The sequence below is a fragment of the Carcharodon carcharias genome, chromosome 19 (genome assembly GCF_017639515.1).
Source record: "Carcharodon carcharias isolate sCarCar2 chromosome 19, sCarCar2.pri, whole genome shotgun sequence".
NCBI lineage: Eukaryota > Metazoa > Chordata > Chondrichthyes > Lamniformes > Lamnidae > Carcharodon > Carcharodon carcharias.
In genome coordinates this window covers 18,605,361-18,617,305 of record NC_054485.1, presented here as the reverse complement: position 1 = coordinate 18,617,305, position 11,945 = coordinate 18,605,361, and the positions used below count along the sequence as shown (strand labels likewise).

Below are 11,945 nucleotides of genomic sequence, written 5' to 3'. Positions count from 1 at the left end.
GCTCCCCGCCCCCTCTCCCCTTCGCTCCCTGTCCCCTCTCCCCTTCGCTCCCCGCCCCCTCTCCCCTTCACTCCCTGTCCCCCTCTCCCCTTCGCTCCCCGCCCCCTCTCCCCTTCGCTCCCCGTCCCCCTCTCCCCCCCGCTCTCTGCCCCCTCTCCCCCCGTCGCTCCCTGTCCCCCTCTCCCCCCCCCGCTCTCTGCCCCCTCTCCCCCCATCGCTCCGTCCCCCTCTCCCGCCCGCTCTCTGCCCCCTCTCCCCCGCATCGCTCCCTGCCCCCCCTCCCTTTCCCCCCGCTCCCACCTTGCTCATAGCCCCCCTTGCTCCCTGACACGCTCTCCCACCTCCCCCCGCCCCCCTCCTCTGCGCCCATCGTCCCTCCCTCCCACCATCCCCCCTTGCTCCCGCATCGACCCCTCACTCCTTCCCCCTCCACTCCCCTCACTCCTTCCCCCTCCACTCTTCCCCCATACGCCTTCCCACTCCACTCCCCATTTCAACCTCCACCCTTCTCCCACTACTCCGCTCCCCCTTCCCCCTACACTCCTTCCCCCTCCACCCCCTCACTCCTTCCCCTCCACCCCCTCACTCCTTCCCCCTCCACCCCTTTCCCCTCCACTCCCCTCACCCCTTCCCCCTCCACCCCTTCCCCCTCCACTCCCCTCACCCCTTCCCACTCCACTCCCCTCAACCCTTCCCACTCCACTCCCCTCACCCCTTCCCCCTCCACTCCCATTACTCCTTCCCACTCCACTCACTCCTTCCCCCTCCATTCCCCTCACTCCTCCCCCCTCCACTCCCCTCACCCCTTCCCCCTCCACTCCCCTCACCCCTTCCCCCTCCACTCCCCTCACCCCTTCCCCCTCCACTCCCCTCACCCCTTCCCCCTCCACTCCCCTCACCCCTTCCCCTCCACTCCCTCACCCCTTCCCCCCTCCACTCCCCTCACCCCTTCCCCCTCCACGCATCTCACTCCTTCCCCCCTCCACACCCTCTCTCACTCCTTCCCCCCTCCACTCCCCTCACCCCTTCCCCCTCCACTCCCCTCACCCCTTCCCCCTCCACTCCCCTCACCCCTTCCCCCTCCACTCCCCTCACCCCTTCCCCCTCCACTCCCCTCACCCCTTCCCCCTCCACTCCCCTCACCCCTTCCCCCTTCACTCCCCTCACCCCTTCCCCCTCCACGCCCTCACCCCTTCCCCCTCCACTCCCCTCACCCCTTCCCCCTCCACTCCCCTCACCCCTTCCCCCTCCACTCCCCTCACCCCTTCCCCCTCCACTCCCCCTCTACTCCCCTCACTCCTTCCCACTCCACTCACTCCTTCCCCCTCCACTCCCCTCACTTCTCCCCCCTCCACTCCCCTCACTCCTTCCCCCTCCACTCCCCTCCACTCCTTCCCCCTCACTCCTTCCCCCTCCACTCCCCTCACTCCTTCCCCCTCCACTCCCCTCACTCCTTCCCCCTCCACTCCCCTCACTCCTTCCCCCTCCACTCCCCTCCACTCCTTCCCCCTCCACTCCCCTCCACTCCTTCCCCCTCCACTCCCCTCCACTCCTTCCCCCTCCACTCCCCTCCACTCCTTCCCCCTCCACTCCCCTCCACTCCCCTCCACTCCCCTCCACTCCTTCCCCCTCCACTCCCCTCCACTCCCCTCCACTCCTTCCCCCTCCACTCCTTCCCCCTCCACTCCTTCCCCCTCCACTCCTTCCCCCTCCACTCCCCTCACTCCTTCCCCCTCCACTCCCCTCACTCCTTCCCCCTCCACTCCCCTCACTCCTTCCCCCTCCACTCCCCTCCACTCCTTCCCCCTCCACTCCTTCCCCCTCCACTCCTTCCCCCTCCACTCCTTCCCCCTCCACTCCTTCCCCCTCCACTCCTTCCCCCTCCACTCCTTCCCCCTCCACTTCCCTCCACTCCTTCCCCCTCCACTTCCCTCCACTCCTTCCCCCTCCACTTCCCTCCACTCCTTCCCCCTCCACTTCCCTCCACTCCTTCCCCCTCCACTTCCCTCCACTCCTTCCCCCTCCACTTCCCTCCACTCCTTCCCCCTCCACTTCCCTCCACTCCTTCCCCCTCCACTCCTTCCCCCTCCACTCCCCTCCACTCCTTCCCCCTCCACTCCCCTCCACTCCTTCCCCCTCCACTCCCCTCCACTCCTTCCCCCTCCACTCCCCTCCACTCCTTCCCCCTCCACTCCCCTCCACTCCTTCCCCCTCCACTCCCCTCCACTCCTTCCCCCTCCACTCCTTCCCCCTCCACTCCTTCCCCCTCCACTCCTTCCCCCTCCACTCCTTCCCCCTCCACTCCCCTCCACTCCTTCCCCCTCCACTCAACTCCTTCCCCCTCCACTCCTTCCCCCTCCATTCCCCTCCACTCCTTCCCCCTCCACTCCTTCCCCCTCCACTCCCCTCACTCCTTCCCCCTCCACTCCCCTCACTCCTTCCCCCTCCACTCCCCTCACTCCTTCCCCCTCCCTTTCCCTCACTCCTTCCCCCTCCACTCCCCTCACTCCTTCCCCCTCCACTCCCCTCACTCCTTCCCCCTCCCTTTTCCTCACTCCTTCCCCCTCCACTCCCCTCACTCCTTCCCCCTCCCTTTCCCTCCACCTCAGTCACTGTCCCTTCTGTCGTTGCTCAGATTCCAGCTGAGAAAAAAGTTTAATCGGAAACCAAACTTCCCGGAGTTTGTGGCGGGGCCTCGGGTTGCGGCTCCTTACCATAACACGGTGCTGGCGCCGGGGCCTGACTCAGACCTCCAGCCGCCTGCGCCCGGTACTGTCTCGGAGTGTGGCGCTCCCGGTGCCTCTCCGGCGGTCCCGAACCCGGTCCCGATCCCGGATTCTGATCCCGGTCCCAGTCCCGGTGGATCCACACCTGGGCCAGGTGAGCGCTTACGTCACAAGCTGCTCCAGGAAGGACAAAATGAAACAGGAAACGCGAGTCCATTAAAAAGGGGGTAATTATTATAAACTATTAACATATTTACATAACAGAAACAGGCTATTCGACTCATCTGCTCCATGCTGGGGTAATGCTCCACATTAACCACCCCCCATCCTTCATCTGTAGCATGTTCTCTATTCCTTGTGTGTTTGTCCATCTTCCCACTCACCTCAGATACTCTTGTGGTAGCGAGTTCCACATTCTCACCACCCTTTGAATAAAGAAATTTCTCCTAAATGATCTATTGGATCTATCCCTAGTTATGATCTCTCCCGCAAGGGTTTTCTATCCCAGCTACCAAATCCTTTCATAATCTAAAAAATATCTATCAGGTCAACCTTCTCTTTTCTTTTTTTAAGAGAAAACAGGCTCAGCTTTTTCAATCTCTCCTGGTAGCCTCTCAGTTCTGCTATCATTCTTGTAAATCTTTTTTTTACACCTTCTCCAATGCCTGATCTATATTCTTTTTATAACATGGAGACCAAAACTGCACCGTGTGCCAAGTGTGATCTAACCAAGGTTCTATGTAGGTTTAACATAACTTCCTTGCTTTTCAATTCTATCCCTCCATTAATGAGCCCAGTGCTTTGCTCACTTTTTTTAAACTAGCTTAATTAAATTATGTTGCTAATATTAGCGATTTGTCCTGTATGCCCAGATCCCTCTGTTCCTCTACCCGATTTATTTTCCAAGGAGTATGTGGGCTTTCTTTATTCTTCCTAGCAAAATGTGCCATCTCAGACTTCTCTATATTGATGTTCATTTGCCAATTACACACCTATTTTGCCATTTATTAATAACTGCCTGTATTTTGTTGGAATCCTCCTCTTTATTAACTACACCCCTAATTTGATACCATTCCCAAATTTTGAAATCGTTTTTCAGGCTCCTGAGTACAAATTGTTTATGTAAATGGTGAACAATAGTGGTTCCAGCACTAATCCCTGCCAGCTCTTTTGCCAGTCTGAGTAACTACCTTTTATCTCTACCTTCTGTTTTATAGCCCACTGGCTCTCCATTCTGCTGACTCCACATGTTCTGACATTAGTCATGTTAACCAAATAGGCAGGTTCCCACCAAACTTGGTGGAAAATACTGAGCTGTTACAGCAGCTGTTGCGACAAGGTCAAACAGTGGTGCTGGAATGTGGTGTGCCTTTGACAAGATCAAAAATCTCCTAATTTCACCAGAAATTCAAGAGCACTGTGATCCAGAGTTGCCAACGATTGTAGCAGCAGGCGCATCAAGCTTGGGCGCAGTACTGTTCCAAGTTCAAAAAATGGACAAAGAAGACCATTTCTTACATCTCAAGATCTCTCATGGACACGGGGAAGAAGTATTCAACCGTTGAAAAAAAAGCCTTAGCAGCCACTGGGCCGGCAAGAAGCTCACCCAGAAAGGAAACAGTTTGGACCAGTACTCTTTTTTTCTCACTTTTACTGGTGTTCCATTTTAAGGTATACAAGATCAGTTCAGACCAGTATTCTTATTTCCCAGTTTTTACTGTTTTTTTTTTCCTTCTGGGCACTGATTATGTCATGAGATTAAGGCTCAAAATTGAAACTGACCACAAACCTTTGATTTCTCTCATTAACCTAAGGGAAATTACAAAAATGCTGCCTAGAGTTCAGCATTTTAGAATGAGGCTCATGAGATATGATTCATTTACTGAGTACATTCAAGGGAAGTACCAATGGATGCATTTTAACGAGTACCAGTGAAAGAAGTCAAGCTGGAAGATTTAAATTTTATTGAAGAACTGGAAACATACACTTCCCCCATTACCAAATACTTACCAGCTAAATTAAGCAAGCACAACAGCAGGATGATGAGTGTATCAGCCAGAACAGATGGCCAAAGTACACTCCAAATAATCCTGTACTTCGCCAATATTTTGAGCAAAGGATCATCAACGATTTCTTAGTTTTTAACTACAGACTAGTCATTCCCAAAACATTTAACTCAACTTTCTCCAGAAAATCCATCAAGGTCACTTGGCAATAGTTAAATTCTGAGCAAAAACCTAGCAGTCAGTCTGCCTGGCATCAGTCATTCAATTGAAGAGTTAACCATGAATTGCCTTCCCTGTGCAGTGAATAGCCAACAGCAGAGTGAACCATTGGCATCCTCCACTTTTCCTTAAAGGTCATGGCAGTGCCTGAGAGTGGATTTGCATTTAAAGACAAAGGTTTCATCATCATCATTGAATACTACTCCAGATTGTTTGAAGCATGTAGACTGCACAGCATCACAGTGGAGGCAGTCATTACATCACTCAGAATCTTCACGACACATGGCATCCCGAAAGTTGTGGTGTCAGACAAGGGGCCTCCGTTTGCTAACAAGATGTTCCTTAACTTTGCGCAGGAATGTGGTTCCATGCATGTGACTATTTTGCCTAGATATCCTCAGTCAAAAGGAGACGCAGAAAGAGGAGTTCAAACAATTAATGAATTGATGAAAAAGAAATATTAATTTAGCCCTCCTTAACTACAGAACCTCACCATTAGAAAACAGGTTCTCGCCATCAGAACTATTGGCGGGAAAATGGCTGTGAACGTAACTTCAAGCTCTACAATAAACACTCCAACTAACATTACCTCAGATGATGTGAGAAAGTTAGGAAATGTGAGGAGTAACAAAGACAAAGTAAAGCCTGTAATTTCAACTTAAGGCACAGGGCACGAGACTTGAAAGTGCTACAGCCCAGGGAGAGAGTGTGGATACAAGATCATCAGAAAGAAGACATTGTAATACAGATAGCTCCTCAGCTGAGATCTTATAGAATTGAGACGGACCAGAAAAAAATCAGAAGGAACTGAAGAGCCTTGATATTATTGGGAGGGAAGCCAATGAAACCTTGGACATTGAATTTAGATCCAGATGGAGAGTTTCTAAACTCTACAACTACCTAGTTGGAAGACACTCCTATCAAATGATGAGAGAGTGCAGTTTGTCCTCAAACTCAAAATGAAATTAGGACCAGATCAGGGAAATTGATCAAGGCACCACAGAGATAACTGTGTGAAGTCTTTGTGGGGGGAGATGTAGGAGAATGTACACAGTTGGGATAAAGATTTGGGGGAGATATAGCATAAAGAGTTAACATCAGGAGCACCTGATACTGATGTAACTACTGATGTAATTATGATGCAATGTCACATGACTAAGAGACTGAGATCTGGTGGGAAGCAGAAGTACAACCTCGTGTCGATTACTGAGATGTATGTATGATGTAAATAAACAAGAATGGTTTTTATGAATAACAGTCTATGGTATTCTTAGGGTAACAGGTATACCCTAAAAAAACCCCATCTAGACTCCAAACCCAAGACGAAATATTTACTATGCAGTACCTGATTAAAAGCCTTTTGGAAATTCAAGTATGTTACAGTCGCTGCATTACCTTTATCCACCCTTTCTGTTACTTTTTTTTAATTCATTCATGGGATGTGGATGTCACTGGTTAGGCCAGCATTTATTGCCCATCCCTAATTGCCCTTGAGAAGGTGGTGGTGAGCTGCCTTCTTGAACCATTGCAGTCCATGTGGTGTAGGTAGCCCACTGTGCTATTAGGGAGGGAATTCCAGAACTTTGACTCAGTTTCAGCGAAGGACCAGCAATATATTTCCAAGTCAGGATGGTGTGTGGCTTGGAAAGGAACTTCCAGTTGATGGTCTTCCCACCTATCCGCTGCCCTTGACCTTCCAGATGGTAGCTGTCATGGATTTGGAAAGTGCTGTCTAAGAAGCCTTGGTGAACAAGTGGAGGGATTGAATGTTTATGGATGGGGTGCCAATCAAGTGGGTTGCTTTGTCCTGGATGGTGACGAGCTTCTTGAGTGTTGGAGCTGCACTCATCCAGGCAAGTAGAGAGTATTCCATCACACTCCTGATTTGTGCCTTATAGATGGTGGACAGGCTTTGGGGAGTCAGGAAATGAATTACTCGCTGCATGATTCCCAGCACCTGACCTGCCATTGTAGCCACAGGATTTATATGGCTGGTTCAGTTCAGTTTCTGGTCAATGGTAACCCCCAGGACACCCAACAGCCATAACCATCTCCCTTTGTGCTAGGTATGACTCAAACCAGCGGTGAGTTTTCCCCTGATTCCCATTGACTCCAGTTTTGCTAGGGCTCCTTGATGCCACACTCTGTCAAATGTTGCCTTGATGTCAAGAGCAGTCATTCGTACCTCACCTCCAGAGATCAGCTCTTTTGTCCATGTTTGAACCAAGGCTGTTATGAGGTCAGGAGCTGAGTGGCCCCTGGCGGAACCCAAATTGAGTGTCAGTGAGCTAAGCAAGTGCCACTTGATAGCACTGTTGATGACCCCTTCCATCACTTTACTGATGATCAAGAGTAGTCTGACGGGGCGGTAATTGGCTGCTTTGGGTTTGTCCTGCTTTTTGTGGACGGGACATACCTGGGCAATTTTGCACATTGCCGGGTAGATGCCAGTGTTGTAGCTGTACTGGAACAACTTGGCTAGTGACATGGCAAGTTCTGGAGCACAAGTCTTCAGTACTACAGCCAGAATATTGTCAGGGCCCATAGCCTTTGCAGTATCCGGTGTATTTAGCCATTTCTTGATATCATTTCTTCAAATAATTCAATATGTTTGATCAAGCATCACCTTCCCTTTTGAAATCTGTACTCACTGCTCTATTATATTTTCATTATCTGGATGTTTGTCTTATACATTTTTGAGTAAAGACTCCATTAATTTTCCTACCATTAAGGTTAAGCCAATTGATCTGTATTCCCAGGAATTGTTGTATCTCTTTTTTAAATATAGGGATCACATCTGGCAATTTTCTCTTAGCTTTGATTAGTTTATTTTCTCCATTTCTATCCTAAATATCTTTTTTTATCTCTTCTTCTAATGTCATGTCCACCATGGTAAATACTGAGGCAAAATAATTATTTAATACTTCTTTCTTTCACTGCTATTAGCTGTGTGTTTTTCATGTGGAACTCTTGGTAGCCCTACCTTTATTTTTCCTTTGTTATTTACAATATATGTCTACAGAATACTATTTCTGATTGTTTAATTATGTAGATTCTTTTGCCTTCCCCTTAGAATCAGCTTTATTCCAATTTATTGTTTTGTTCTTTGCCTTACTTGTGTCCTTCTCAATCTTTACCTTAAACCTTATTATGTTGTGATCACTATTGCCTAGATGTTCCCTATACTTACTTTTCTTTTTTGGTCTAATTTGTTTCCCATTACTAAATTCAGCAGGGTTCACTATCTTGTTGGACTTTTTACATACTGAGTAAGAAAGGAGTCTTGTACATTCCCTGTACTCCTTTTATCTCTTCTTGACAGATTCTTTGGGTGTAGTTAAAATCTCCCATGGTTATTATTCTATGTCCTTTACTCATTTCAAATATTTACTTACATACTTTTCCACTATAGGTCTGTAGTACATGCTGTTACTGTGATCAATCCCTTTGTGTCTTCTATTTCAGTTTATATGGATTTTATTTCTAGCCTCTGTTAATTGTATTTTTTTTTCTACTATATATTTTTCTAATTCTATAAAAGGGTTAGTACTACCATTGACTGAGCTGGCTGAGCCCTGAAGAACATAACTTGTAATCAACATGAAGCAATGGGTTATTTGATTTCATCCTCATCAATGTATCGGTCACACATCCATCTGTCCATAACAACATTGGTAGGAGTGATGATTACATAGTCCTTGTGAACACCAAATCCTGCCTTTACACTGAGGGTGTCTCCCGTGTCATATGCTCTTACACCATATTAAGTAGTATAGATTAAGAACATATCCAGTTGCTGGAAACTAGCCATACGTGATGCACTGTGGGCCATCAACAGCAGCAGAACTATATTTCATCACAATCTGTAACCTCTTAGCCCAGAAAATCTCTCATTCTTCATCACCATCAGGCCATATAATCAATGTTCATTCAATGAGGAGTGTAGAAAAGTGTGCGAAAGGCAGCACCTGGAGTCTCTGAAAATGAGATGCTAGCCTGGTGAAGCTACAATGCAGGACCACATGAATGCTAAACAATGGAAGTAGCCTGTATAGGAAGAGCAAAGTAATCCTACAACCAATGGGACAGGTCCAAACTCTGAGGTCCTGTCATGAATGGTAGTGGACAATTAAACAACAACAGGAGGAGGTGGTTCCGTGAACCTTTCCATCTACAGTGATGACAAAGTTCAACACGAGTGCAAAAGGCAAGGCTGAAGAGTTCTCAAACATCTTCAGCCAGAAGTGCTGAGTAAATTATAGATCTTGACATCCTTCTGAGACACCCATCATCACAGATGCCAGCATCAGCCAATTCAAATAATTTCACAAGATATCAAGAAATTACTGAAGTGCAAAGAACACACAAAGGCTATGGGTCCCAACAGCATCCCAGCAGCTGTGTCAAAGATTTTGTTCCAGAATTAGCTGCATTTCTACCAAGCTATCCCTGTACAGCTATAATGCTGGCATCTACCCAAAAATGTGGACAATTCTCTTGATGTTCTGTCTGCATAAAGTAGGACAAACCCAACCCAGCCAAGTACTGTTCTATCAGCCTACTCTCAATCATCAGCAAAACGTTAACAAGTGCCACTTACTTGCCTGTAACCGGCTCACCGATGTGCAATTGGGATTCCAGAAGGACCACTCAACTCCAGAGTCAGTTCAAACATGGACAAAATAGATAAATTTCAAGGATGAGATGAGACTGAGTGCCCTTAAGGCAACTTTCAACTGAGCGACTGACTGTAACACCAAGACCTACTAAGATCAGAAGAAATAAGAGCAGGAGTAGGCCATTCAACCCTTTGAGCCTGTTCTGTCATTTAATAAGATCATGGCTGATCTGATTGTGTTTCAAATTCCACATTCCCATCTACCCCCGATAACCATTGATTACCTTGCCTAACAAGAAACTATCTATCTCTGCCTTAAAAATATTCAATGACCCCACCTCCACCACCTTCTGAGGCAGAGTTCCAAAGTCACACAACCATCTGAGAGAAAAAAATTCTCCTCTGTCCTGAAAGGGCAACCCCTAATTTTAAAAAAGTGCCCCTAGTTCTGGACTCACCCACAAGAGGAAACATCCTTTCCACGTCCACCTTGTCAAGACCATTCAGGATCATGTATACTTCAATCAAGTCACCCCTCACTCTTATAAACTCCAATGGAAACAAGCCCAGCCTGTCCAACCTTTCCTCCTAAGACAACCCGATCATTTCAGCTAACAATCCAGTAAACCTCCTTGGAACCACCTCCAACGCATTAACATCCTTCCTTAAATAAGGAGACCAACTAGACACAATGTTCGAGATGTGGTATCACCAATGTCCTGTATAACTGAAGCATAACATCCTTACTTTTATATACTTTCATATTTCAACCCTTCCTGGAATTCACCTAGTTCTGTCAAAGGGTCATGAGGACTCGAAACGTCAACTCTTTTCTTCTCCGCCGATGCTGCCAGACCTGCTGAGTTTTTCCAGGTAATTCTGTTTTTGTTTTTTATCCTTACTTTTATGTTCAATTCCCCTTTTAATAAAGGATAGTATTCCATTAGTCTTCTTAATTACTTGCTGTACCTGCATATTAACTTGTGACAGGAGAACACCTAGATCCCTCTGCACCTCGTAAAATTTGAAATCAATAGGAATTGGGGGAAACTTGGCAATTGCTGGAATAATAACTTGCACAAAAGAAGGTGGTTGTGGTTACTGGAGGTCAAACATCTCAGCCCCAGGACATTGCTGCAGGATTTCTACAAGATAGCACCACAGGCCCAACTACATCCTGCTGTTTTATCAATGACGTTCCCTCATAAGGTCAGAAGTGGGGCTATTGGCTAATGATTGGAGTATTCAGCTCCAGTGGTAAATCTTCAGATTATGAAGGAGTGCACTCCTGCATGCTGCAAATCCTGGACACAGCCAGGTTTGGGTTGGTAAATGGCTGGGGTTGCCAACCATCCAGGATTGACCTGGAGTCTCCAGAAATTGAAGATCAATCTCCAGGACACTGTTGGGTGCAATCCAAGAGAAAACTCACAGGGACATTAATAAAGAGAGTTTTTAAAAACATTTTCTTTGAACATTTCTCTTTACCAGATATGAAAGTATTGAAAATGGGGGCGAGAAAGGCTTTTTGACTGACAGTCAAACATCATCCAATTGAATAATGAGTCTTTTTGCTTTCCAATTGGGGTAGGAGGTCACAACAATGGATGTAATGGCTAACTAATGGCTGGAGTGTGGGGACAAGTTCTGATTAAACCTCCAGGAATACATTTAATCACAGTTGGCAACCCTATGGTGGCAAGTAATATTTATGCCACAGAAGTGTCCGGCAATAACCAATTCCAACAAGAGAGAGGATAACCAATTTCCTTTGGCATTCAGTGGCAATATCATCACCAAATTTCCCCCCAAATCAATATTAATGGGGGGTGGGGGGGGGGTTCACCATTGCTAACTCCCCAAAATTTCATAACCCACAAGTCAGGAGTGTGATTGAATACACTCCTCTTGTTTGGATAGATGTAGCTGCAACAATTTAAGAAGCTTGCCATCATCCAGGACAAATCAGCCCACTAGATTTTTAAAATTCATTAATGTGTTGTGGGTGTCGCTGGCTAGGCCAGCATGTATTGCCCATCCCTAATTGCCCCTGAGAAGGTGGTGGTGAGCTGCCTTCTTGAACTGCTGCAGTCCATGTGTTGTAGGTATATCCACAGTACAGTTAGGGAGCGAGATCCAGGCTTTTGACCCAGCCACAGTGAAGGAATGCGAATATATTTCCAAGTCAGCATGGTGTGTGGCTTGAAGGGGAATTTGCAGGTGGTGGTGTTCCCATCTATCTGCTGCCCTTGTCCTTCTAGGTGGTAGAGGTTGCGAGTTTGGAAGGTGCTGTCTAAGGAGCCTTGACGAGTTGCTGCAGTGCATCTTGTAGATGGTATACAATCCTGCCGATGTGGTCAGTGGTGGAGGTAGTGA

General features: G+C 47.6%; 1 protein-coding gene across 1 annotated transcript in view; it reads right to left on the bottom strand.

The window, feature by feature from the left end:
* kdf1a (keratinocyte differentiation factor 1a) overlaps positions 1–3,013 on the bottom strand; it is a 19,502-nt gene extending 16,489 nt beyond the window's left edge. Inside the window, exon 1 of the mRNA XM_041212250.1 lies at positions 2,715–3,013. Within this exon, the coding sequence (XP_041068184.1) occupies positions 2,715–2,943 (229 nt within the window). The 5' untranslated portion in view covers positions 2,944–3,013. The remainder of the gene's footprint in view (positions 1–2,714) is intronic.
* Positions 3,014–11,945: the final 8,932 nt, after the last annotated feature.